Here is a 25,614-nt window from a genome sequence, read left to right on the forward strand (position 1 = left end):
CTGCTCTTGTTCCGGTGTCCTGAGGACACTGTCGTCTCTCCAGGGAGGGTGGACATGGAAGGCAGGCTCAGCACACAGAGTTAGGGGGACTCCAGGTGTCCCCAGCAGAGGAGGAGGGCCTGGGGGGGTGGGAGGGGCTGGCAGCCAGCCAACACGCTTTCCTGACCTTCAGAAACGTTTGCTGTGTGGCCCGGGGTAATCGCTTCCTCTTCCTGTTCCCACATCAATCAAGCTGGGAGGCCTGTGTGGGCGAGAAGCAGGGACTCCAGGCCACTGGGTTTGGGGGAGAAATGTGACTTAGCCCTCTGGGGCAGTTCCCTGGCTCATCAAAGGCTCAGACAGTCCTGCAGCCTTGGAACCCCCCGAGCTTGCCTCATGCCGCCCTCCCCAGGCCCCACCGTCCAGGAGCCCTGCAGGACCCATGGTCCCCTGCAGTGTCGGGTGCTGGAGGCAGCCCGGTTCCTCCTTCCCAGCTGTGAGGCTCCAGGTTAGCACGAGCTGCTCCGCACCCTTCAGAGGCAGAGGGATGAAGGCCTGCCCGGCACACAGCAGCCGGAGGGGCTGGCGGGCTTGGGCTGAGCACCACTCCGGGCCTGGTGCTCGGGGCACGAAACTTGGCCCCCCCACTCGCAAAGCGTGCACTCAGCCCTGGGAACCGTCTCCCAGCCCAGCTACGGAGCACACACGGTGACTGTGAAGGTCTGCGTGCTCCCCAGCCACAGGCAGACCGTTGCCAGCCAGGAGGGTGTGGGCTGGGGGAGCTGGTCACCACTCGGAAGCCCTGAGATTAGGGGAGCTCACAGTCCCTGCTCTCGAGCACGTGCTCCATGGCAGGAGCACTACGGCACCAGGAGAGGAGGACTTCCCTGTGGCCAGAGCCCTCCCAGAGGCTAGCCATTGCTTGCTTTCTTCCTTCCTTTCTTCCTTCCTTTCTTCCTTCCTTCCTTCCTTCCTTCCTTCCTTCCTTCCTTCCTTCCTTCCTTTCTTCCTTTCCTTCTTCCTTCCTTTCCTTCTTCCTTCCTCCCTTTCTTTCTTTCTTTCTTTCTTTCTTTCTTTCTTTCTTTCTTTCTTTCTTTCTTTCTTTCTTTCTTTCTTTCTTTCTTTCTTCCTTCCTTCCTTCCTTCCTTCCTTTCTTTCTTTCTTTCTTTCTTTCTTTCTTTCTTCCTTTGTTTCTTTCCTTCCTTCTTCCTTCCTTCCTTCCTTCCTTCCTTCCTTCCTTCCTTCCTTCCTTCCTTCCTTCCTTCCTTCCTTCCTTCCTTCCTTTCTTTTCTTTTCTTTCTGGATGTGCTTTTTTGGTCATACCCAGCGGTGCACAGGGGTTACTCCTGGCTCTGCACTCAGGAATTACTCCTGGCAGTGCTTGGAGGACCATATGGGATGCTTGGAATCGAACCCGGGTCAACCGTGTGCAAGGCAAACGCCCTACCCACTGTGCTATCACTTCAGCCCCCTCTTTTGTTTCTTTTTGGGTCACATCTGGCAATGCACCGGGGTTACTCCTGGCTCTGCACTCAGGAATGACTCCTGGCGGTGCTCAGGGGACCATATGGGTTGCTGGGAATTGAACTTGGGTCAGCCGCGTGCAAGGCAAACGCCCTACCCGCTGTACTATCGATCCAGCCCCTGCATTATTTTTTTTGGCCCACAGTGGTGCTCAGAGCTTACTCCTGGCTCTGTGATCAGGGATCACTCCTGGTGGGAACTCGGGAGCTGTCGGCAAGGCAAGCACCCCGCCTGCTGAACTATGTCTCCAGTCCTGAACCCCACTATTGCAATGATCCAAAAAGGGGGCCCCCTGGTTCCTGCAGAACCTGTGCCCAGCCCACTGCTCGGAGCTGTCCATCTCTCCTGCCGGGGCAGCCTCTGCTGCTTCCTCTGTGCCTCTGCTGAGTTAATATTTCCTCTCTGAGGGAGGCCTGGGGGCACAGTGGGGCTAGGGAGCACTTCCGTTCTGGCCTGGCTGCTCCGGAACCACTTTCTCTGAGCCACACCAGATGGATTAGCTGCCTGGAGCCTCATTTCTCACAGCCTCCCTTCACTGGGGTAACAAAACACATGCTCTGCTGTGATAAAGTCTGTACGTCGAAGCAAATTAAAAGTGTTTATTTATATGCATATAAAAATATCTCCCTGTATACGAAAAGGAAGGACATTTTCATCTCACACTTGCCTTAAATCAGCACACATCGCCTTTGCACTTGTGATTCCATGTGAGACCAGAAAACCAGAGAGAGGGAGAGACAAAAGGAGTGGAGGGAGGGAGGGAGCCAGAGCTGGGTTACTGGGCCTCATCCCCAAGGAGTAACTTTGCCAAGCAGAACTCAGATTCCTGGGGACAGGGCGAGGGGAGCCGCCACTGGCTTTCAGCCATGCCAGGTGGCTGGAGCAGCGGCTGACATGGACAGTGTTGTTTAGAAAACCTTGGGGGTGGTTTGCTTGTTGCGTGAAGGTACGGGCTTGGCCAACAAGGTTGTGTTGGAGGGGAAAGGAGGGCCAACCAAATGCCTGGGCGCGGCTGACCCCAGGCCTGACACTCCCACAGTGCCACTGAGATCTGGCAAGTGGTGCCCCTTCTGGGCCTGACCCCCTTGGCTGCTCTCACAGCCCAGCAGCTGCTGCAGATGTCCAGTGCTCACCTTTGATGTGTTTGTCCAAGGGAGGCTAATGTCCTCGTGTGTGTGTGTGTGTGTGTGTGTGCACATGTGTGTGTGCATACGTACATCTGTGTGCAAGGTTGGGGGGGAGGGCCCTGTTTGCACAACACCCGGGGCTGTACCAGGGTCCGAGCAGGTGCTGCTGGGCGGAGCAGCCCCCTGGGGCCCTTGACCCACGCTCTGCTCCTGGTCCCTGGGGCCCCTTGGCCTCCCCTAGGGTTTAATGAAGGAACACCGACTCCAGGGAGGAGCTCAGCAGGGCTACACTGTCCCTGTCCTAGGCAACGTTTGGAAGAGGTCACAGGCTGTGCCAGAGCATCTGGCTTTGGCCCTCTGAGGTATTTTCTCAGGTGCAAAGTGAAAGGACCCCCCCCCCCTCAGCCTCCCAGCCCTTGTCTCTCCACACTGCTGGAAAGAGTTGAAGAGTGGACCTTGGAATGCAGCGATAGGGGCAAAGGAAGGTTTCCTCTCCCGAGTCCCTGGTCCTCCCTGAGGGAGGGAGCAGCTGGCGGCACCTGGGAGTGTGGGGACCCCTGGAGGCTGGCAGCCCTCATTCTAGCTTCCAGCTAATCTCTGCAGCTCCTTCCTGGAGCCAGGAACCCTCACCTCCCCAAGGCCTGCGCATGTGCGCATGTGCGTGTGGGTTGATGGAGGGTGACCCTTTGAACTGAGGGAAGGAAGGAGTCTGCTTCCTAACATGCCCGGCCACATAGCTGAGTTCCACGTGCATATCCTGGTTCTTTCCCATCAGCCACTGTGAACAATTGCTCTGGCTAAATCATTTCCCATCTCAGCCTCCCCAGCCCCTGTCCACACGCTGACAGGTCAGTCGGGCCTGGGCCTGCAGGTAGTCAGGGCACAGACGCGAAATCATAACCTTCCTGAGGTGGGGCCAGAAACCTGGGCCAAGATCTAAGTCACAACCCCTCCTGCCCGGAACTCCCCGTCCTCCTCCTCCCAGAATAGGCATGGCAAAGACCCCCCACGGCTAGGCAGGCCCCTGAGGCCACACTCAGCCAGTTAGGTTAGCTCTGCAGCCCCGAGTGAGGAACCATCCCCTCAGCTTCCTCATCTGCATGCAGCTAAGTGCTCCGTCTCTCCTGCTCACTGCGCAGTGCTCACGAGCCCTGCCATGGATGTGCCTCTACGTGCTCTAGACAGTGCTCTGGAGGGAAGGCTGATGCATGCCCTTGTCCTTCCACGGGCAGCCAGAGCAGCCCTCAGCCACATGGCCTGTCAGTAAATGCTGTATTTAGCCACAGGCAAAATGGTTTTCTGCACACAAGCTTTGTCCCTGAAAGGGGTTTGAGCTGCTTCTGTCCATTTTGCAGATGAAGAAGTGGCCCCCGATCTTGGTAAGGCAGGCAAGGTCACACAGTGAAGAGAGGCAGGCACAGGGGTGCTGGAAACAGAGTGCCTGCTCCCTGCCCCCCACCCCCCACCCAGGGTGGACAGTGTCCACACCACTGCTTGCCTGTCTCAAGCCCAACGGGGCAACAGGGAGACCTGAGAGGGCAGGTTACTTGCCCAAGGTCACACAGGAGCCGGTGGTGGCCAGGGCCTCCAGACCTCCCGCATCTCCGTCACGGACAACCACCGGCCCCCCCCCCCACCTCCCGCGCTCCGGCCCCTCCAATCCGCAGCTCTGCGTGCGGGGGCGCGCGCATCCCCCCCGCGGTCCATCCCGCGCCGTCCGTCTGCGAGTCTCGGCGGGCGCAGCCGTGCAGCCCCTCCCCGCGCCCCGCTCCCGCAGCCCCGCCGAGACGGCAGCGCCCGCGCCCGCGCCCCCAGCCCGCAGCCGGGGCCAAGGCGCGGCCGCTTCTCCCCGCGGCTCGCTCGCTCCCGGCGCCCCGGCCAATCCCGGAGACCAGCCGGGCGCCCGCCCTCCAGGATGAAGAAGCTCCAGGGCGCTCACCTCCGCAAGGTAGGGCGCACCTGAGGGAGGGCCGGGCGCGGCCCGCCCTTCCCCCGCCCAGCACCCACCCCCATCGCGGCTGGCGAGGCCCGGGAGCGGAGGAGACTAGGGGACCCTGCCCCTCTCAGGGTACACAGAGACCGCGAGCAGGTTGCAGGGAGGGGCGGGGTCGCGGGGAGCCCCCACCTCACCCGCTACCTGTCTGGGGGTCGCCGTGTAGGGTTGAGGGACCAGACCCAGGAACAGGTGTCTGTGGTCCCTGGAGGCACCCCTCCTTCCCGCGCCCGCTCCTTCCCCCGAGGGGAGGCTGCCCGCGGGGGCGGGGGCACGGATCTGGCCCACATCTTTACCGGTTGGTTGGTGCAGCCTGGGGGGGGGGGCAGCGGAGGGGTCCCGGCTGCCCGGTTGCCCTGGGACCCAGCTTCCTTCCAGCTTCCTTCCAGCTTCCTTCCACCCCCTTCTTTGGCCAGGTAGCTGTAACACCCTCCCCCCAGCACTCCCTGTGGGACCCCAGGCAAGGCCCTGAAGGGCAAAGACAGGGAAGGTGAGATGAGGGGACCCAACACGATGGGGGGTGGGGCGGAAGAGCTGGTCAGACCTGAGTGTGTGTGGGGGGGGCAGGGGGGCAGAGCTCAGCTCTCCAGCATCTATGGGCTGGACCCCCAGCCTAGCTGAGTGGGAGGGATAAAATTGGGGGCAGTTTCTGGCTAAGGAGTGGGGACCCCTGGGTGCAGTTTCTGTAGCTGCCACCCACCCTGTGACTTTGGGCTGCACTGGTCTGAGTGTGGGCACCAGAGCAGCCCTGCCACCCTGGTGGGGGGGGGTTAGATCTCCCGAGGCCCGTCCTCCCCCAAGCAGTGAGAGAGTTATAGCTAGAGGTTGCCACTAAGCACCCTGGCCTCCTCCCCCTCTCTTGTCCTGCCCATCACACACTCATTCATGCCTGCAGTCCTCCCGACCTGAGCACCCCTGTCATTAAAGGGTCTGTGTGTTGGGGGGTGGGGGAGTGCTCCCATCAGTGCTCAGGGCATACTCCTGGCTCTATGCCCAGGGATCACTCCTGGTGATATTGGGGAAGGAGAGGCAATGCTGGGACTTGAACCCTGGCCAGCCATGTACAAGGCCAGCACCTTACCTGCTATACCCTCTCTCCCACCCCTAAGGACTTTGTAATTCACTGACCTGAGTGACTTTGGCGATCATTCCTGAAGCTCTCAGGTCTCCAGGAACCTGCCCCCTGTTCTTGCCTCCCCTTCCTCCCCTCCCCTACCCCACTCTGGACCCCACGTTAGGGGTTTGCGTGGCTTTTTGGTAAAGCCTCTGCTCATGTAAGCTTGCCACAATTTAGTGGGGGCATTGTCACCCCCCCCCACTAGATAGAACAGGAAACCAAGGCATAGAGGGGTGCCGCCTCCTAAGACCAACATGGGGGACGTGGGTCCGCCTGCCCTCGATGGTCTGTTCAGCCCAGGCAGGGGAGCTCTCGGTGAGAGCCACAGCCAGGCTCCACCCTCCCCACCCCTCCCCATCGCTCTGTTTCAGGCTGTACAATGAGGAATTTGGCCCCTGAAGCCTGGTCTCATTCACCCTGGCAAAGGTTGAGGGCCTTACCTTAAGACTCTGTCTCCCAGGGTCCTTCTGCTGGTTCCTATGAGGATACGGATAGGGTCCATGCTCGGGTGTGACTTCTGCTGTGGAAGTCAGCCAGGAACCTCACCCAGGTTTCCAGCCCTGCCCTTGGTCCTGTCCATGCCCGCTTACCAAGGCTCACCCAGTGGGGGGTGGTTTGAGGGAGAGGGCTCCGGGGGCCGCCTGGGGTTTAGATGGGCTTAGCTTTGGAGGACCCCAATATCCTGGCCTGGGGAGGAGCTGGCTCCTCTGTGATTGGGGGTGAGGGGACAGAAGAACTAGCAGCATCTTGCTCTGGGAACTCTTGTCACCATGGAAACAGAGGGACCTGCTCTGCCAGCAGAGAAAGGGCAGCCTTGTCTCTCCTCGGAGGGATCAGAGGAACATCATTCCTGGGCCCTCCTGCCAGCCAGCCCGCATGGGGCTGGGGTCGCAGGGTGACAGGCCTTTCAGGGGCCCACCTGGGTTTTTCCGGGGTACTGGCGCTGCTCACCCAGCTGGAGAGAGACCTGGGGGGTGGGCTGAGAGGGCTGAAAGATGTGGGAACTGCTGTCCCCTCCTCTTCCCTCTGCACCCCTGGGATCGCCTCTCGGGACTGACACATAATCACTTCAAGCTTTGCAGCACAGTGATTTTGAAAGCAGCTTTTTCACATGCTTCGTCACAGTCACCATCACCCAATGTTGTGCCAGGCTGTCCCCCTTGTCACAACTCGGAAGTCAGCAGGATGCCCCCCCCCCTTGATTGTCACTGCCAGTGTGAGTCAGCCGACTGTCACCCATCCTGACCCGCCTGTCCTGCCCCTTGCTGTGGCCAGCCCCCCTCACCCCCTGACTTGTTCTCGCTGTCTCCCTCCTGGCTCCATGCCCAGGCCCCGCACAGCCTCTCCTGCCATGGCAGAGGGTGGCATTAGAGAAAAGCCTGATCCAGCTGCCAAGTCCCCATGCGGGAGTCTGGTCTGGTCCCCCCACTGCTGCCAGTGTCCCCAGGGATATTTCTTCTTGTTTGTATTTGTCTGAGGGCCACACCCAGTGGTGCGCTCAGGGATTGTTCCTGGCAATGCTCAGGGGATCGACTATATGGGAAGCCCGGGATCAAACCCGGGTTGGTCACGTGCAAGACAGGCACCTTACCTGCTGTACTGTCCCTCCAGCCCTTCCAGGGACATTGCTTTCATGACCTTTGCCCCACAGCTACTGTAGATGGTCTAAGCTAGTAACTCACTGAAGCTGTTTGGGAGGGGAGGGAGGTTTGGGCCACACCTGGAAGTGCTCTTGACTTCCTCCTGCTGGCAAGAGGAACTCTATGTAGTGCCTGGGAATATGTGCAGAGCAACCTTGACCCCTGTACTATCTCACTGGCCCCTGACCTTTTCACTTAATTTGGGTTTGGGGCCACACCTGGCAATGCTCAGGGCTTACTCCTGGCTCTGCACTTAGGGAGCGCTCCTGGCAGTTCTTGGGGGGACTCTATGGGGTACCAGGGATAAAACTCAGGTTGGCTGCGTGCAAGCCAAATGCCATGCCCATATAATACTGTCTCTCCTCAGCGGGCCATTTTTAAGCTAGAACTGGAGAACATAGGCTGTTCCATGTCCTTTTTGGAGAATGGTGGGGTCCCCAGGTCTGTGGGAGCCTGCCCTGCAGCAGAGACTGTTGACTGTGTTAACCCAGCGTTCCCCAGTCTCCCAAGTAGAAACTTCATTTCAACCGATACACACCAAAACCCCACACGATGTGTTTTGGGGAACACTGGTATGCCCGATGTGCACAGTATCCTCCCGGGGTAACCTCGGCTCAGGGGACTTTTCGCTGAAGCGGCCCAGTACCCTGAGCCAGCTGGGGACTCGGTGTCTGTGTCCTGCTTCCCAGCCCGGAGTCTTGCTGAGGGGGCACAGGGTCCTGCCCGAGCGCTGGGGTCTACTAGGCCTTTTCCCGCCAGGGGCTGGCATCTCCGAGACAGGCAGGATGGTGTGACTGTCCCTTCCTCCAGACCCTTTCCTGGAGTGACTTGCTGAGCTTGGCTCTGAGGTCCAGACAGTCCTGGTAGCTGTGGCTGCTGGCCAGGCCCTATACCCAGACAGCCCTGGACGTGCCAACTCACAGTCCTGGGGCCAGCTCCTGAGGAAAGGAGGCCAGATGGAGGTCCCGGCCAGCTTCCCTCTGTGCCAGGGGCCACATCCATCAGGGCTCTTTCCGAGACCTGTCAGGGCTGCTGAGCTTCCTGCTGCCCAAGAACTACGCCATAGACGTCCTTGAGCTGGCGTCTAAGCCCTCCCTCCCGAGGCCCATGGACCCCCAGAGCCTCTCCTTTTTGTGTCATGACCCCACTCCCCTCCCTCCTGTTCCGTCTGGCCTCTTCTCCTCTGGACACGCTCCACCTGTCTTTGCCCTTCTTAGAAGGTGGCTGCAGGGCTGGAGTGATAGTACAGCTTAGGGTGTTTGCCTTGCATGTGGCCGACCCGGGTTCGATTCCCAGCATCCCATATGGTTCCCGGAGCACTGCCAGGAGTAATTCCTGAGTGCAAAGCCAGGAGTAACCCCTGAGCATCGCCGGTGTGACCCAGAAAGCAAACAAAACAAAACAAAGTGTGACAGCAAGACAGCACGTGGAGGCTGAAGACGTGGGCTGGGGCAGGACAGAGGCCAGGCTGGGGTGCGAGCTCTCCCCGCTGCCTGCTGCCTCTGGGAGCCGCAGCCAGCCTCACCATCATCGGAGCGAGTACAGAGCTCCTTGGCTCAGTCCGCCTGTTCTGAGAGCGAGTCGGGCCCCTGAGCAGAGACTGTGCTCATGAGTCGCCACCACTGCCACCGCCATTATTATCTTATCACTGCCATCGAGACCATCCTTCCACTGGGGCTCTGTGTGAACCAGACTAAGATCAAAGCAGATTTTTTTTTTTTGCGGGGTTGCAAGGGGCTCCCAAATAATCCTCAGGGGTCCCTGGAACCTCTCCTAGCAATACTTCAATAAATAGCTTGGACAGTAGTGGTCAGTGCTAGCATTCTGTGGTGGTGGGGACCGGTCGGTCCAATGAGCACACCCAGCTGTGCTCATTGAACCTGCAGGATTAACCCAGGTGGGCTCAGGGGACCATGTGACACCAGGGATGGAACTAGGGTCTTGTGCATTTTTTTTTTTTTTTTTTGCTTTTTGGGTCATACCCGGTGATGCACAGGGGTTACTCCTGGCTCTGCACTCAGGTATTATCCCTGGCGGTGCTCAGGGATCCATATGGGATGCTGGGAATCGAACCCGGGTCGGCCGCGTGCAAGGCAAATGCCCTACCCGCTGTGCTATTGCTCCAGCCCCAGCCTGTGCATCTTGACTCCTGTGCTTTCTCCCTGGCCCCCAAAGCAACTGTTCTTATAGGTGAGCCACCTGCTGGCCCAATTACATTGTTGCCCCCCTAAACCCAGGCCACTTGCTGACCCTGTTACATTGTTGCCCCTCCAAACCCCAGGCTACTGCTGACTCTGTTACATTGTTGCCTCCCCACACCCCAGGCCACCTGCTAACCTGTTACATTGTTGCCCCAAACCCCAGGCCACCCCCACATATGCTGATGCTAGCCAGGAGTGCAGTTAGTGACCTAAACCGGTAGTCCTCATCTCCCTGTAGCCCTTGTTCAATTAAATTCTTGTTTGGCAGTAGGGGGTCATGTTTCAACCTGACTTCACTTTTCCCACCCGCCCCTTTGGTCTCTCCCTGGCAGCCGGTCACCCCAGACCTGCTGATGACACCCAGTGACCAGGGTGATGTGGACCTGGATGTGGACTTTGCTGCTGACCGGGGGAACTGGACAGGCAAACTGGACTTCCTGCTGTCATGCATTGGCTACTGCGTGGGTCTGGGTAATGTCTGGCGCTTCCCCTACCGCGCCTACACCAATGGAGGAGGTAGGCGTGGCTCCCGGGCCTGCCCAAGGGGTGTCCAGGGCCTGGGCCAGTGCCCACTGAAGTTTTGAGACTTTGGCTGCTGGCCGCTCCTGTGCAGACTTGGGCAGTTTCTAGGGCCCTGCGGCTGGAGGAGGGCGCTCACTCTCAAGGGCTTCTACTTCCTTTTGTGTGTGTGTGTTTTTGGGTCACATTGGGCAATACACAGGTGTTACTCCTGGCTCATGCACTCAGGAATTACTCTTGGCAGTGCTTGGGGGGCCATATGGGATGCTGGGAATTGAACTCGGGTCGACTGTGTGCAAGGCAAATGCCCTACCCACTGTGCTATCACTCCAGCCTCTCAGGGGGTTCTTTTTTTTTGGGGGGGGGGGTGTCACATCCGGCAATGCTCAGGGGTTACTCCTGGCTCATGCACTCAGGAATTACTCCTGGCGGTGCTCGGGGACCATATGGGATGCTGGGAATTGAACCCGGGTCAGCCATGTGCAAGGCAAACGCCCTACCCGCTGTGCTATGGCTCCAGCCCCTCTCAGGGGTTTCTTAAGGCGGAGACAGGCAGGCTCCTCGGCCCCTCTCCTCTCCCATGGAGACCACGCTGTTCTCGCCCCTAGATGGGCATTTCCTGGGCTCTGCCTTACGTCTGGCTCTGCACTCAAGAGTGACTGCTCGTGGGCTTGGGGAAGCACATGGAATGGAGGGACGGAGCCCAGGTCAGCCCTAGGCAAGTGGCCTCTCTGCCATACTGTTGCTCCAGCCTCTTTCCTCCCATCTTAGCCCTGACTGTCCCGTGAGTCTTGGTCTCTGGTCTCTCACCGGGTGGGCTGAACACTCACCCGGGCTGGACCCTCCATGCTCTGGTGACAGCGGGGGTGAGAGTGAGGGTCGCTTGTCTGGATGAGGACATGGAGCCTGGTGGGATCGGACTCCTTGCCCACCGTCACAGGGTGGCTGTGTCCACAGGCCCCCCCGAACCTCTAGAGCCACCGTGCATGCACCCCTAGGTCCCCTCCCCATCCTCCCAGCTTATCACAGACTGGTGGGGGGACAGGAATTCAGAGAGAGAGAGAGAGAAGCAGGGGAAGCTGGGAAGACCCTCCCTGGGGGGCTGGAGCTGTTTTTTTTTTTTGCTTTTTGGGGTCACACCCAGTGATGCACAGGGGTCACTCCTGGCTCATGCACTCAGGAATCACCCCTGGCTGTGCTCAGGGGACCCTATGGGATGCTGGGACTTGAACCCGGGTCGGCCGCGTGCAAGGCAAACGCCCTACCTGCTGTGCTATCACTCCAGCCCCTGGAGCTGGTTTCTGAGTGGGCCTCTCTGCTCATGTTCCTCGGCTCCCCCTCTCCCCACACCACCGCCTGTGCCTACCCTCTCTGTCCTGAGGCGGCTCTGGGCTGCCTTCTCCCTCCCAGCCGCTGTCTGGGTGAATCTGGATAGAATTGGAGGTGGGGGGAGGGCGGCCAGGTCCCTTAGCGGCCTGGCTGGGGCGTATGAGCAAGTGGGGAGAAGGCAGAAGGATACCTGGGAGGGGGCAGGGAATCCACTGATTCATTCATTTACTCCTCTATGCTTCACGTGGCAGCCAGTGCTGGTCCGGGTGTGGGGCTGTGTGTGTGTGTCTGTGTGTCTGTGTGTCTGTGTGTGTGTCTGTGTCTGTGTGTGTCTATATGGCGGGGAGGAGGAGGGTGGTCTGCCCACCCCAGCCTTGGTCTTTTGGGGTTCCTGGTGTGGAAGAAGCGGGTTTCCTCCCGGTGGCTGGGGAGCCTGGGGGCAGGCCAGGAGCCGGGTGCTCCCCGTCCCGCTGTGCCCGCAGGTGCTTTCCTGGTGCCCTACTTCCTCATGCTGGCCATCTGCGGCATCCCTCTCTTCTTCCTGGAGCTCTCTCTGGGCCAGTTCTCCAGCCTGGGGCCGCTGGCTGTGTGGAAGTTCAGCCCGCTCTTCAAAGGTGAGGCCTCCGCCCGTGCCCCCCCCACCCCGCCCCACCATGCCCCCCACCCCCTCCGGCAGAGCAGGGGGGGTGTCCTCCAGAGGCCTGAGGCCCTCTCCCCCCAGGTGCCGGTGCGGCCATGCTGCTCATCGTAGGCCTGGTGGCCATCTACTACAACATGATCATCGCCTACGTCCTCTTCTACCTCTTCGCCTCCCTCACCAGTAACCTGCCTTGGGAGCACTGCGGGAACTGGTGGAACACGGACCTGTGCCGCGAGCACCGGGGCGGCAACGGGGCCCTGGCCCTCAACCTCAGCAGCACCGTCAGCCCCAGCGAGGAGTACTGGAGGTCAGCGCAGCTGGCCGTGCGCGGCTCAGCACAGGGGGCGACCCTGGGGCAGGTGGACTCAGGCTCTGACCTGAACAGTCGCGTGACCTTGAACCATTTATTCGGCTTCTTAAAAAATATATATATAAAATTGTTGTTGCCGTTGATTGAAATGCTGTGGTTTGGGGCTGGAGCTAATACATTGGGGAGGGCATTTGCCTTGTACGCGGCCAACCCGGGTTCAATTCCCAGCATCCCAAATGGTCCCCTGAGCACTACCAGGAGTAACCCCTGTGCAACACCGGGTGTGACCCCAAAAGCAAAAATAATAATAATAATAATAATAATAATAATAATAATAATGCTGTGGTTTACAATATTATTGGTTTGGGTTTTGTTTGTTTATTTTTGGCTTTTTGGGTCACACCCGGCAATGCTCAGGGGCTACTCCTGGCTCTCCACTCAGGGATTATTTCATATGGGATGCTAGGGATCGAACCTGGGTTGGCCGCATGCAAGGCAAACGCCCTCCCCGTTTGTGCTATCCCTCCGGCCCTACAATACTGTTAATAATGGTGTCTGATGCACATATTTCCAGCACTGCACCCCTCACCCACCTCCCTCCCCAAGGACTTTCCCTCTGAAAGCACCCCCAGCCCCATCTCGTTATGTCTCTTTGGGCACTGTGTTGCTACCTTGCTGTGTATTTCCCATGAGAGAGATGGTTCTATATCTCTCTTTCCTTTCTGACTCACTTCACTCAGCATGATGTCCTCTGGTTCTGTGTGCTATGAATGGCACGCTTTTGTTCTTTCTCAGAGCCGTGTCATTCTTGATTTGTTCACCTGGAGTTGGGCTTGTGGGCTATTCCCAGAGCTTGGCTACTGTGCGGCGGTGAACCTCGGTGTGTGCATAATTTTATTTTTTTGTTTGTTTCTTTGCTCTTTGGATCACACCCAGCGATGCCCAGGGGTTACTCCTGGCTCTGCACTCAGGAATTACTCCTGGCAGTGCTTGGGGAACCATGTGGGATGCCAGGGATCGAACCCTGGTTGGCCACATGCAAGGCAAATGCCCTACCTGCTGTACTATCACTCTGGCCCCATTCATCACATAATTTTAAATTAATGCTGTTGGATCCAGAGGATAGGTGCCAGTGAGTGATATTTCTGGGTCACGTGGCAGTTCTAGTCCCAATTTTTGGCAGGATCTCCATGTTGCTTTCCACTTAGGCTGAACCTGACAACGCCCTTGGCAGTGGGTGGAGGGGGGTCCTTTCTCACCACAGCCCAACCAACACTGGCTGCTCCTGGGCCTTTTGATGATACGTTTGGCCTCTCCTTTGATGTGGGTATGGTGGCATGATTGCCAAGGGAAGGCAGCAGGCGTGCAAGTAAATGGTGTGGTGGCCTGGTTGGCGTGAGTGCCCGAATTGGTGCTTCTGGTGCTCCTGGCATAGAAGATCACAAACGGAGGCCACAGGGAGCTTGGGGCCCAGTCTCCTGGCAGCTCTGACCCCACCGGCTTCTCCCCGCTCCTTCACTGTTTCATAAGGACTAATGCAGCACCCCTCTTTGCGTAGGTAGAGCCCTGGGTCTCTGTTAGTAAGGACAGCAGAGGGAGAGGGAGGGGCCAGGCAAGGTGGGGGAGCACACGGCAACCCCCAGCACCACACAGGTTCCCCGGTACCACCTACAGGATGCTGCTGAGCGTCACCGGGGTGGACCCCGGGCTCACTCAGACTCTGTCTCCCTCCGCAGTCGCTACGTCCTGCACATCCAAGGCAGCCAGGGCATCGGCAGCCCCGGTGACATCCGCTGGAACCTCTGCCTCTGCCTGCTCCTCGCCTGGGTCATCGTGTTCCTCTGCATCCTCAAGGGGGTGAAGTCCTCGGGCAAGGTGACACTGGGAGCGGGATGTGGGGGTGGCGGGGTGGGGCCTGAGCCGGGTGGGAGCTGGGGAGGGGGATACAGGGTTTGACTGGGAGGAGAAGGGGAAGACAAGGAGGTTCAGGCATGGGGGGTGGTGGGGGGCCGGAAGAAGGAGGTGGGGGGCAGGGATATAACTGCTAGGTGGGCTCACTAGACTATTAAGGGGCCAAGAGAAGGATCTATTGTTATTTAAGATGGAATCTTTAAAAAGGAGCCTGGGGGGCTGGAGCAATAGCACAGCAGGTAGGGCGTTTGCCTTGCACTCAGCCTACCCGGGTTCGATTCCCAGCATCCCATATGGTCCCCTGAGCACTGCCGGGGTGATTCCTGAGTGCAGAGCCAGGAGTAACCTCTGTGCATTGCCGGGTATGACCCAAAAAGCAAAAAGCAAAAAACAAAACAAAACAAAAAAAGAGCCTGCCGCTCTAAAGGGGCCAAATGTGCCGAAAGCTTGGAGGGAAGGGGCTGGAGCCATAGCACAGCGGGTAGGACGTTTGCCTTGCACATGGCTGACCCGGGTTCAATTCCCAGCGTCCCATATGGTCCCCTGAGCACTGCCAGGGTTAATTCCTGAGTGCAGAGCCAGGAGTGACCCCTGAGCATCGCCAGGTGTGACCCAAAAAGCCAAAATAAAAAAAAAAGAGAAAGCGGGGCTGGAGCAATAGCACAGCGGGTAGGGCGTTTGCCTTGCACGCGGCCGACCCGGGTTCGATTCCCAGCATCCCACATGGTCCCCTGAGCACCGCCAGGAGTAATTCCTGAGTGCAGAGCCAGGAGCATCGCCGGGTGTGACCCAAAAAGCAAAAAAAAAAAAAAAAAAAAAAAAAAAAAGCTTGGAGGGTAAATATCATCAGACACTTTCAGATGCTATGACTGGAGCCCAGTGTCCATGCGCAGCTGGAAAGTGCGGAGGGTGGACTTCAGGCCCAGCTCGGTCAAGGGGCTTTATTGGTTTATCAGGATGTGGTTCTCTTGGCCTCTCGGCAACTCTTCCCCCAGTGTTGGCTCCTCCCAGGCTTCAGGCTTTGTGGGGTTGCCGCTAGCCGCTGCAGGCCCTTCTGCCTGGAGAAGGAGCCGACCTTTCCCCAGTGTGCAGACATCCTAGAACGGAGCCTGCCTCGTGGCCCAGAAGGTGGAGAGCACCCTGGGCTGGGCCTGTCCTCTAAGGGCATCGCTGCAGACGGGGGAGCCAGGGGTGCGCGTGTCAGCCACCCAGCTGCTCGGCAAGGACTAGGGAACCTGCGGGACTTCTCTCCTCACTCGTGACTTAGAGTGTGTCCCCCTGTGAGTGTGGAGAAGCATCTGTGTGCCAAGACTAGAGGCACGGGGCGGGAGCATTAGATGGTGAGGAGACGGGCTGGAGAGACAGCACAGAGGGGAGGGCGTGTGCCTTGCATGCGGCCGACCCAGGTTTGATTCCTGGCATTGCGTACGGTCCCCGAGCACCACCTGGAGTCATTCCTGAGTGCAGAGCCAGGAGTAACCCCTGCGCATCACCGGGTGTGGCCCCCAACACAAACCAATGAGCAAGCAAAAAGAAGGCGAGGGAAGGTGGTGTGGAGGAGGCAGGGAGGGCTCAGGTGGTGGCGGGACGTTTGCAACAGAGGGAAGCAGGTCAGACCTGCCAGAGGTCCACAGTCACTCAAGGTGGCTTTGCAGGGCAGGCAGGGGGCACCCTGGAGAGCGGGAGGCCCCACAGCGGGGGGTGGGGGGTGGGAGCTGCAGAGTGGGGGCGGGGTAGGGCTCTGGTGAGGGGAGCGGGGTGTGAGGGGTGACAGCCCTCCGTGCGCCCCCGCCACAGGTGGTGTATTTCACGGCCACGTTCCCCTACCTCATCCTGCTCATGCTGCTGGTTCGCGGGGTCACGCTCCCGGGGGCCTGGAAGGGCATCCAGTTCTATCTCACCCCCCAGTTCCACCACCTCCTGTCTTCCAAGGTGAGGCGGGCGCGGGGAGGGCGGGCAGGCTGGGGATTGCCCCCGAGCCCGCCCCAGTACCCAGCACTGCGCGGAGCCAGGGAAGGGGACACGGCTCTCCTTCCTGGGAGGGAAGAAGCGAAGGCCCCAAGGGCCCAGCAGGAGCTTAAGGTCACACAGCAGGGAGATCCGGGACGGGGGAGTCCAGCTGGGTCTGTCTCACCCCGCGTCTCCTTGGGGCCCCAGAGACCACAGGGGTGTTGGCATGGCCACAGTCATTTACCCCCTCCCTGGAAGAACATGCTTTCCCCATCACTTCCCGTAGCAGGTGAAGGGGGCAGGCTGGCCACATGGCTTGTGCAGGCTACATAGTGGGGGTCCCAGGCCCCCCAGCTTTGGGGAGGAGGGCAAGAGCTCCCATGGGCTCCCCATGCACATGAACCCATGGGTGGTGCTCGGGGTGCTGGCTCCTTCAGAACTGGGCCCACCCAGCTCAGGGACCACCCAGGTTCTGGAGGGGGGAAAACAGGCCCAGTGCGAGGTCCTGAGCTTGTGACCAGGACCCCTGTCCCCAGGTGTGGATTGAAGCTGCTCTGCAGATATTCTACTCCCTGGGCGTGGGCTTCGGGGGGCTCCTCACCTTTGCCTCCTACAATACGTTTCACCAGAACATCTACCGGTGAGCACAGCCTTCAGACACGGGGGGAGAAAGATGGTGGTGGCGGGGGCGGGGGGCGTCAGGTGCAGGGAGGCTCACCTGGCCTGTGCTCCCACCTGCTGCAGAGACACTTTCATCGTCACCCTGGGCAACGCCATCACCAGCATCCTGGCGGGCTTCGCCATCTTCTCCGTGCTGGGCTACATGTCCCAGGAGCTGGACGTGCCTGTGGACCAAGTGGCCAAAGCAGGTGTGCAGGGTGCCAGGTACCCAGGGCGAGACCTGGTCATCGAGGCCAGCGAGGGCCCGTGTTGTCCACATGTGCAGGGGACCGTGTCACGCTTCTGTGCACGCTCCTCTCTTCTCTGGCCCCTCGCTCAAGAGTCAACACGTCTGCGTGGCTTCCTGTTTGCCCAGAGAGCTGTGTCCCGTGCAGGGTGTGTGCGTGTGACGGCTGGTGTGATGCTTTTGTAGCACTGTATTCAAGTGCGGACTGTCCTGGGCCTTGTGTCTGTGTGTGAGCATGTGTGTGACTCGTGTCATGCGCCTGAGTCAAGAGAGGTGCATGTGTGCATGCCCTGGCTGCTGACACCGTGTGCCCTGGGCCCAGGCCCCGGCCTGGCCTTTGTTGTGTACCCACAGGCCATGACCATGCTGCCACTGGCCCCCTTCTGGTCCTTCCTCTTCTTCTTCATGCTGCTGACCCTCGGCTTGGACAGCCAGGTGGGCCTCGTCCACACTGCTGTGGGGGTGGGGTGAGGTGCTCGTGTCTGTGCGTGTGTGTGCATGCTGGGTGAGATGTGGGACTGTGTGCATGTGTGTGCGTGCCTGTGTGTGCATGTATGTGTGTGTGTGCTGTGTGAGATGTGGGACTGCATGTCTGTGTGTGCATGTATGTGTGTGTGTGCTGTGTGAGATGTGGGACTGCATGTCTGTGTGTGCATGTATGTGTGTGTGCATGCTGTGTGAGATGTGGGACTGCATGTCTGTGTGTGCATGTCTGTGTGTGTGCTGTGTGAGAGGTGGGACTGCATGTCTGTGTGTTCATGTATGTGTGTGTGTGCTGTGTAAGATGTGGGACTGCATGTCTGTGTTTTCATGTATGTGTGTGTGCTGTGTGAGATGTGGGACTGCATGTCTGTGTGTGCATGTATGTGTGTGTGTGCTGTGTGAGATGTGGGACTGCATGTCTGTGTGTGCATGTCTGTGTGTGTGCTGTGTGAGAGGTGGGATTGCATGTCTGTGTGTGCATGTATGTGTGTGTGCATGCTGTGTGAGATGTGGGACTGCATGTCTGTGTGTTCATGTATGTGTGTGTGTGCTGTGTGAGATGTGGGACTCCATGTCTGTGTGTTCATGTATGTGTATGTGCATGCTGTGTGAGATGTGGGACTGCATGTCTGTGTGTGCATGTATGTGTGTGTGTGCTGTGTGAGATGTGGGACTGCATGTCTGTGTGTGCATGCATGTGTATGTGCTGTGTGAAATGTGGGACTGCATGTCTGTGTGTGCATGTATGTGTGTGTGCTGTGTGAGAGGTGGGACTGCATGTCTGTGTGTGCATGTATGTGTGTGTGCTGTGTGAGAGGTGGGACTGCATGTCTGTGTGTGCATGTATGTGTGTGTGCTGTGTGAGAGGTGGGACTGCATATCTGTGTGTGCATGTATGTGTGTGTGCTGTGTGAGAGGTGGGACTGCATGTCTGTGTGTGCATGTATGTGTGTGTGCTGTGTAAGATGTGGGACTGCATGTCTGTGTGTGCATGTATGTGTGTGTGTGCTGTGTGAGATGTGGGACTGCATGTCTGTGTGTTCATGTATGTGTGTGTGTGCTGTGTGAGATGTGGGACTGCATGTCTGTGTGTGCATGTATGTGTGTGTGCGTGCTGTGTGAGATGTGGGACTGCATGTCTGTGTGTGCATGTATGTGTGTGTGTGCTGTGTGAGATGTGGGACTGCATGTCTGTGTGTGCATGTATGTGTGTGTGCTGTGTGAGATGTGGGACTGTATGTCTATGTGTGCATGTATGTGTGTGTGTGCTGTGTGAGATGTGGGACTGCATGTCTGTGTGTGCATGTATGTGTGTGTGTGCTGTGTGAGATGTGGGACTGCATGTCTGTGTGTGCATGTATGTGTGTGTGCGTGCTGTGTGAGATGTGGGACTGCATGTCTGTGTGTGCATGTATGTGTGTGTACTGTGTGAGATGTGGGACTGCATGTCTGTGTGTGCATGTGTGTGTACCTGCTGTGTGAGAGGTGGGACTGTGTGCATGTGTGTGTGCGTGCACATGTGTGTGTGCATGTGTGTGTACCATGTGAGATGGGGGACTGTGTATCTGTGCATATGTGTGTGTGAGAGATTAGGGACTGTGTGTGTGTGCATGTGTGCGCATGTGTGTACTGTGTGAGATGTGAGACTGTGTGTCTGTGCATGTGTGTGCATGTGTGTGTGTGTGTGCTGTGTGTCAGTACACGGAGCAGGACTCCATCACACCGTTCCCTCCCACCCCCACCAGTTCGCCTTTCTGGAGACCATCGTGACAGCTGTGACGGATGAATTCCCCTATTACCTGCGGCCCAAGAAGGCTGTGTTCTCGGGGCTCATCTGTGTGTCCATGTACCTGATGGGGCTGGTCCTCACCACTGATGTGAGTGGCGGTCTGGACGGCAGGGCAGGAGACGCCGTGGGGGTCTGCAGCCAGGTTGACTCCAGGCCGGGCCTCTCCCCCCAGACCCTCGGCCCCAAGCACAGCCAGGCCTGCGCCCCAGTGCTGTGCCCCTGCTGTGTGATGTCCCCAGAGCCTGCGGTCCCTCCCACCCAGGGGTCACCCCATCTGGAGTTAGGGAGACGCCGTGAGATGCTTGCTAGGTGCCAGGCCAGGGCCCCAGCTCTGTGTCTCGTTCCAGGGGGGCATGTACTGGCTCGTGCTTCTGGATGACTACAGCGCCAGCTTCGGGCTCATGGTGGTGGTGATCACCACGTGCCTTGCGGTCACCCGGGTGTATGGTGAGCCGGGCTCCGGGGCGGGAGGGTCGTGGGAGGCCCTGCCCTGGGTCCCCGCCCGCATGGGAGCTCCGTGTGGCCCTTCTCCCTCCCGCACAGGCATCCAGAGGTTCTGCAGGGACATCCACATGATGCTGGGCTTCAAGCCGGGCCTCTACTTCAGGGCCTGCTGGCTGTTCCTGTCGCCGGCCACGCTCCTGGTAACGGCAGGCAGGGCCTGGGGGTGGGACACGAGTCAGGACCTGCTCTCCCCGTCCCAGCAGTTGTCGACCCTGCATCTGGCTGCACTGCCGACCAGCAGGGTGGGGTGGGGGCGGGGCATCCCCCAGTCTGCTCTGCAGGGCGCCTGGCGCGGCTCTGAAGGTGCTCTCTCAGGAGTCCGCCCGGTGCCTCGCAGCACGTCTGTCCCCTACCTTGAGGTGGGGTCATCAGGGAGCGGGGCCCGTGCCAGGCGCTGGTGTGGCAGGTTCTGGGCGGGCTGCGGAGCCCCCCCGTGAGTGTGGGAGCCCCTGCCCGCAGGCCCTGCTGGTGTACAGCATCGTCAAGTACCAGCCGTCCGAGTACGGCAGCTACCGCTTCCCCGCCTGGGCCGAGCTGCTGGGCATCCTCATGGGGCTGCTGTCCTGCCTCATGATCCCCGCCGGCATGCTGGTGGCCGTGCTGCGAGAGGAGGGCTCGCTCTGGGAGGTGAGTCTGTCCGCCTGCCCACCCGTCCGTCTGTCCGTCTGTCTGTCTGTCTGTCCTGCCTCGTGGTCCCCGCCGGCATGCTGGTGGCCGTGCTGCGAGAGGAGGGCTCACTCTGGGAGGTGAGTCTGTCCGTCTGCCCATCTGCCTGTCTGTCTGTCTGTCCTGCGAGGGGAGGGCACACTCTGGGAGGTGAGTCTGTCCGTCTGTCCGTCCGTCTGTCTGTCTGCCCTGCCTCATGATCCCGGCCGGCATGCTGGTGGCTGTACTGAGAGGCGGGCCCGCTCGGGGAGGTGAGTCCATCTGTCTCTTGTCTGTCTGTCTGTCTTTCTGTCCTGTCCCCTCCCCCTCCACCAGGGCTCTCCCACCTCACCAAATCCTCACTCGGGTCCTGCGGCAGTTTTTGCAGCCTGTCCCCTGAGCTCCATGTGGTTCAGGCCTGTGGGGTGGGGGTGGGGGGTCGGGAGGAGGGGGCGCTCGAATCCTGTCCTGTGGGACTCTAGCCGCCCCCCTTCTGGTGTGGAGGGGCACGCTCTGAGGACGCCATCACTGGCCAGTGTCCACATGTCTCAGAGACAGTTGAGTGGACAAGGGCGGGAGGTGGGCCAGGGCCAGACCTAACCCTGGCCCCTGCACCCTGCTCAGACGTCGGGGGGAGTCGGTGAGCTGGGGAGGGGGTGACAATGTGAGATCTGACCAGAGGGATGCACTGGCACCGGAACCTGAGCCCATGGAGACCCCCCGCAATAAGGGGTGTTGAGTGAGCCTGGCCTGCAGGAGAGACTGAGCACCCCCACCCCTCACACCCCCACCCCCTCACGCCCCTATACAGTCCCCTCCTCCACAGGCCCCACACACTCCCATACACCCCTAACACCCCTGGAGTCCCAGTGTACGCCCGTATCTCTCCACAGCCTCACACCTGGGACACACCCCTACCGTCCCAACACACACCTCTGAACACCCCCCACACCCCAATATATGCCCACACGCCCCAACACACACCTCTGTACATCCCTATGCACCCTTATACTCCCAGACCTCGCCCAGCACCATACACCCCAATAGCCCACAATGACTTTGTGCTTCTTATACATCCCCCAGCCCAACACAGGCCCTCGGAGCTCCTGTGACCCTCTAGCCCTGACGGTCACTCCTCAGAGGTGCGGTGGCCCATGAAACCTCTGAGAGCTGACACTGATGTGTGCATAGAGTCACACTCTGAGAACCCCGTACCCCGCCTCCAGCCTGCCCTGACCCCCTACGGTCTGGTCTCTTCCTGCCTGCACGCCTGTCCCCGCGTCCCTGAGGCTGCCCGTCTGTCCCTGTCTGCTGTTAGGCAGCCCCTTCCCGTCTCTGCACCTCCCCTCCCCCTCCCCCATCTATTACACGAGAGCAGGAGAGGGGGCTGCTGAGTGGGGGTTGCACCCCAGAAGCTGATTTTTGGCTTTGTTCTGCCTCCGCTCCCCTTGGGCTGTGTTGCTGGGCACGGGGAGCATCAGGGGGTAGCTGCAGGGGTCCCGGGCCGCCAGCTGCTCTGCTACGCAGTGAAGCCCCTCTCTGCTTGGCAGCTCTTCATGGGCTGGATGAGGAGGGCAGCCTGGCCATGGGGGTAAGGGGAGATTCGGGGGGTAGTGTGTAGAGGGGCAGATGAGCTGGTCTGTGCGAGGCCCTGAGCTGTCAGGGTGGGGCAGGGCACAGCTGGCAGCAGCCCGCGCTGAGGCCGGGTTCTCAGTGCCCTCTGGGGACTGCCGGCCTGTCTGCAGCCCTGGTTCTGGGGACAGAGGTGGTAGAGCTCCGGCACCCGCGGTCAGCAGCCTGCAGGTGAGAAACCCCTTGCGGGGGTTACAGTAGCAGAAACAAACCCCAGCCCTTGCTCTTTTTCTTTAAGTTTTTTATTTTATTTTATTTTGGGGGACCACACCAGGCAATGCTCAGGGGCTACTCTGGGCTCTGCACTCAGGAATCACCCCTGGTGCTGCTGAGGGGACCCTACCCGGGTCGGCTGTGTGCAAGGCAAATGCTTTCCCCTCGGGACTATCGCCCCGGCCCCCAGTCCTTGCTCTCGGGCCCGAATGGTAGCAGAGGAAACGGCGACGGGCATATCCGGCAGGGGCGTGCCATGCTTCAGAGCCAAGCAGAAGCAGAGGGACCAAGCAGAGGGCCAGGCTTTGGTCAGGCTTTCTGAGATGTGACAGAGGCCTGACCTGAGGGACAGGGTGAGCTGGAGGCAAAGGCACACAGTGAGGGGTGTGAGGAGAGTGGCAGGACTCGGGCCACTGAGCAGAGCTGGAGCAGGGGTCCCGGTGGCCGCGGTCAGCACGGCAGGGCCCGTGGCAGAGGCCAGCCCCGGGCAGGCGTTCTCGGGCTCCGGGAGTACCCGGGTTCTGTGTTCCTGTGGACTCAGGCCTGGGCTGCAGGCACACACAGGCCCTCCCAGAAGCTGCGCCCTGAGGTGCCACCTAAGGTGGCTGAGTCATGTTGTGGGTCAGGGGGCAGGGGGCAGGGCAGGGCTTCGAGAGTGGGCTTGAGGAAGGAAGAGCTCTAGGGCTGCCAGGCTGCACCCCCACTCGAGCCCTGCCCTCCTCCACGGAGACTGAGGCAGAGGCCGAGCCGAGGCCTTCTCCCTGGGGAGGCCCCGGGCCTCTGTGCTCAGCGCTGGGGATGAGGCCCGAGTTGGGGCCTCAGAAGCTCCGAGGCGGGAGCACCTCTGATGGGCCTTGCCTGTCCTCAGCACCCTGCAGAGAAGGAACAGCAGCTGATCTGTGCCCCAAATGCCTCCAAGCGTGTGGCCACAGGATGGTCTCTGAGGGTGGGAGATGGCGTCCTGGGGATACTAGCACCCTCCCTAGGGTGTGTCCCAGGATTAATCCCGGGAGCCCGGGAGGCCTGTGGGGGACCAGGAAGCACTCCCAGAGGCCTGTTGGGCTGGGGAGCACTCCTGGAAGGTCTATGGGATGGGGAGCACTCCCGGAAGGTCTATGGGGTCTGGGGAACATTCCTGAAAGGTCTGGGGGTGGGGAACACTCCTGATAGGTCATGGAGTGGGGAGCACTCTTGGAAGGTTTATGCGGGTGGGGAGTACTCCTGGAAGAGCTATGGAGTGGGGAGCACTCCTGGAAGGTCTGTGGGGGGTGGGAACACTCCTGGAAAGTCTTTGTAGGACCAGGAGTGCTCCTAGAAGGCCTGTGGGGAGGCAGGGAGCCCTCCCAGAAGGCCTCTTGGGCTGGGGAGCACTCCCAGAAGGCCTGTGGGGGGCAGGGAGCACTCCCAGAGCTTCAGCCCTCCTTGCTGTGCTGCAGCGGCTCCAGCAGGCCAGCCGGCCGGCCATGGACTGGGGCCCGTCACTGGAGGAGAACCGCACAGGCATGTACGTGGCCACGCTGGCTGGGAGCCAGTCGCCCAAGCCGCTGATGGTGCACATGCGCAAGTATGGGGGCATCACCAGCTTCGAGAACACCGCCATCGAGGTGGACCGCGAGATGGCCGAGGAGGAGGAGGAGGAGTCTATGATGTGAGGCGGGAGGCAGGAGGAGGGGGCAGCACGACGGGGGGCGGGGGGTGCGTAGTGATATTGACCCCTCCTATCTCTCCTCCACCCATCACCCCAGCCCAGGCCCCTCCAAACTGCCACCGGGACCACCCTTGACCTCTGCCGAGGGCCCAGCCCCTCTCTTTTCTGGGGGTGCCTGCCCTCACCCAGCCAGAACACAGTGGAGGGGGGCTCAGAGCAACCTGAGGCCCTTGGAGGGAGGGTCTACAGTTGGGTGTGTCATGGGGGGGCGTCTCCAGCAGGGGGGTGCAAGGTCCAGGAGGAGAGGCAGATGGGGCAAGGGAAGGGTGGCGGGTGGGTGATCTTGGGAGGAGGGGCAAAGACAACCAAAGTGCAACTTGTGCCTCAGCCGAAGCCCACCCCAGCCAGGCAGCCGCCACAGGGGAAAAGCCGGGTGGGCACGTGGGGCTCTGCATGGTTTGGCTGTGCTTCAGCTAGAAGACTGTGGGGGGCGGGACTCCTGTGCAGGAGGGCAGGGCACTGGGTGACTGAGCTGGCAGGCGGGAGGGGAACTTGCACTCGAGAGGGGCCCATAGCGGCCCCCCATGGACCTTGGGCTGGTGGGGCTGGGGAGGCCGACCCCGAGCTGTGGGGATGCTCTGAGCGGGCACGGTCAGGCTGCAGGTCCCTTCTCTTCTCTTCTCCCTCGCCCTGGTGGCCCTTACTGTCCCCTCCAGCTCCAGGTACTGCCAGGACATTGGCGTCGGCTGTGGACGGCCCAGGGTTCGGAGAGAGTCGGAGGGGGCCCGTGCCTGTGGCTCTCTGATCCGGGATGCGTCCTCGGCCCCGTGGAGGGCAGCGGCGCCCCGGCCTGAGAGGGGCAGCTCCGGGGGCCCCGCTCCCCCGAGAGATGGGCTAGGGAGGGACAACGCCTGAGCCGTCCCCTGCATATACCGTGTGGGTTCCTGTCCCCGTCCTGCTGTGTCCCCAGCCCACTCGTGTCCTGGCTCCTTGTTAATAAACACCAGTGATGCTGCCCTCTGGACATCTCGCCTTCCACTCTGCTGGGCTGGGGGCTGGGGTGCCAGTGGTGGGGGGCACTCGGGGGTGGGGAGCGAGGGGTGAGGAGGAAGCCCCTCAGAGACCCCCAGGCCTCCATTCTATGGACTCACCAAGGCATGAGCCTTGTGCCGGTGGCCCAGGGGACATGCCAGGGACGGGCACCTCCTTTCCTCAGGACCCTCTACCCTCCCAGGCTGCCCCCAGCCCAGTGCGGGGAGCAGGAAGACCAGGCCTGGGGCACCTGAAGGCCCCAGTGGGGAGGGCAGAGCGGGAGGAAGGGGCTGTGTGTTTGCCACATGGGTAAATGTCCCCTAGCCTCTGGGGCTGGAGCAATAGCACAGCAGGTAGGGTGTTTTCCTTGTATGCGGCCGACCCGGGTTCGATTCCCAGCATCCCATATGGTCCCCTGAGCACCACCAGGGGTGATTCCTGAGTGCAGAGCCAGGAGTAACCTCTGTGCATTGAGCAAAAAAAAAAAAAAAGTCCCCTAGCCTCGGGCCAGCCCTCGTCCC

General features: G+C 60.1%; 2 protein-coding genes across 3 annotated transcripts in view; one reads left to right on the forward strand and one right to left on the reverse strand.

The window, feature by feature from the left end:
* PDGFRB (platelet derived growth factor receptor beta) overlaps positions 1 to 6,270 on the reverse strand; it is a 69,030-nt gene extending 62,760 nt beyond the window's left edge. The window contains exon 1 of the mRNA XM_055141371.1: positions 6,181 to 6,270. The gene's annotated coding sequence lies outside the window, so the exon portion shown is untranslated. The remainder of the gene's footprint in view (positions 1 to 6,180) is intronic.
* On the forward strand, positions 4,328 to 25,085 carry SLC6A7 (solute carrier family 6 member 7). Of its 2 annotated transcripts, XM_055141372.1 has the most exons (15): positions 4,330 to 4,578; positions 9,914 to 10,097; positions 11,912 to 12,043; positions 12,151 to 12,376; positions 14,116 to 14,254; positions 16,088 to 16,222; positions 16,777 to 16,880; positions 16,985 to 17,109; positions 17,470 to 17,582; positions 19,376 to 19,507; positions 19,767 to 19,866; positions 19,963 to 20,063; positions 20,383 to 20,550; positions 23,850 to 24,061; positions 24,778 to 25,085. In XM_055141372.1, exons 1-15 carry the CDS (start codon positions 4,546 to 4,548, stop codon positions 24,974 to 24,976), a joined length of 2,103 nt encoding a protein of 700 aa, XP_054997347.1. In that variant the 5' UTR covers positions 4,330 to 4,545; the 3' UTR covers positions 24,977 to 25,085. The 2 variants fall into 2 exon arrangements, with proteins under 2 accessions (XP_054997348.1, XP_054997347.1); XM_055141373.1 differs by lacking the exon at positions 24,778 to 25,085 and having other exon boundaries at positions 4,328 to 4,578; positions 23,850 to 24,065.
* The last annotated feature ends 529 nt before the right edge of the window (positions 25,086 to 25,614 follow it).

Source organism: Sorex araneus, chromosome 6 (assembly GCF_027595985.1).
Source record: "Sorex araneus isolate mSorAra2 chromosome 6, mSorAra2.pri, whole genome shotgun sequence".
Taxonomy (NCBI): domain Eukaryota; kingdom Metazoa; phylum Chordata; class Mammalia; order Eulipotyphla; family Soricidae; genus Sorex; species Sorex araneus.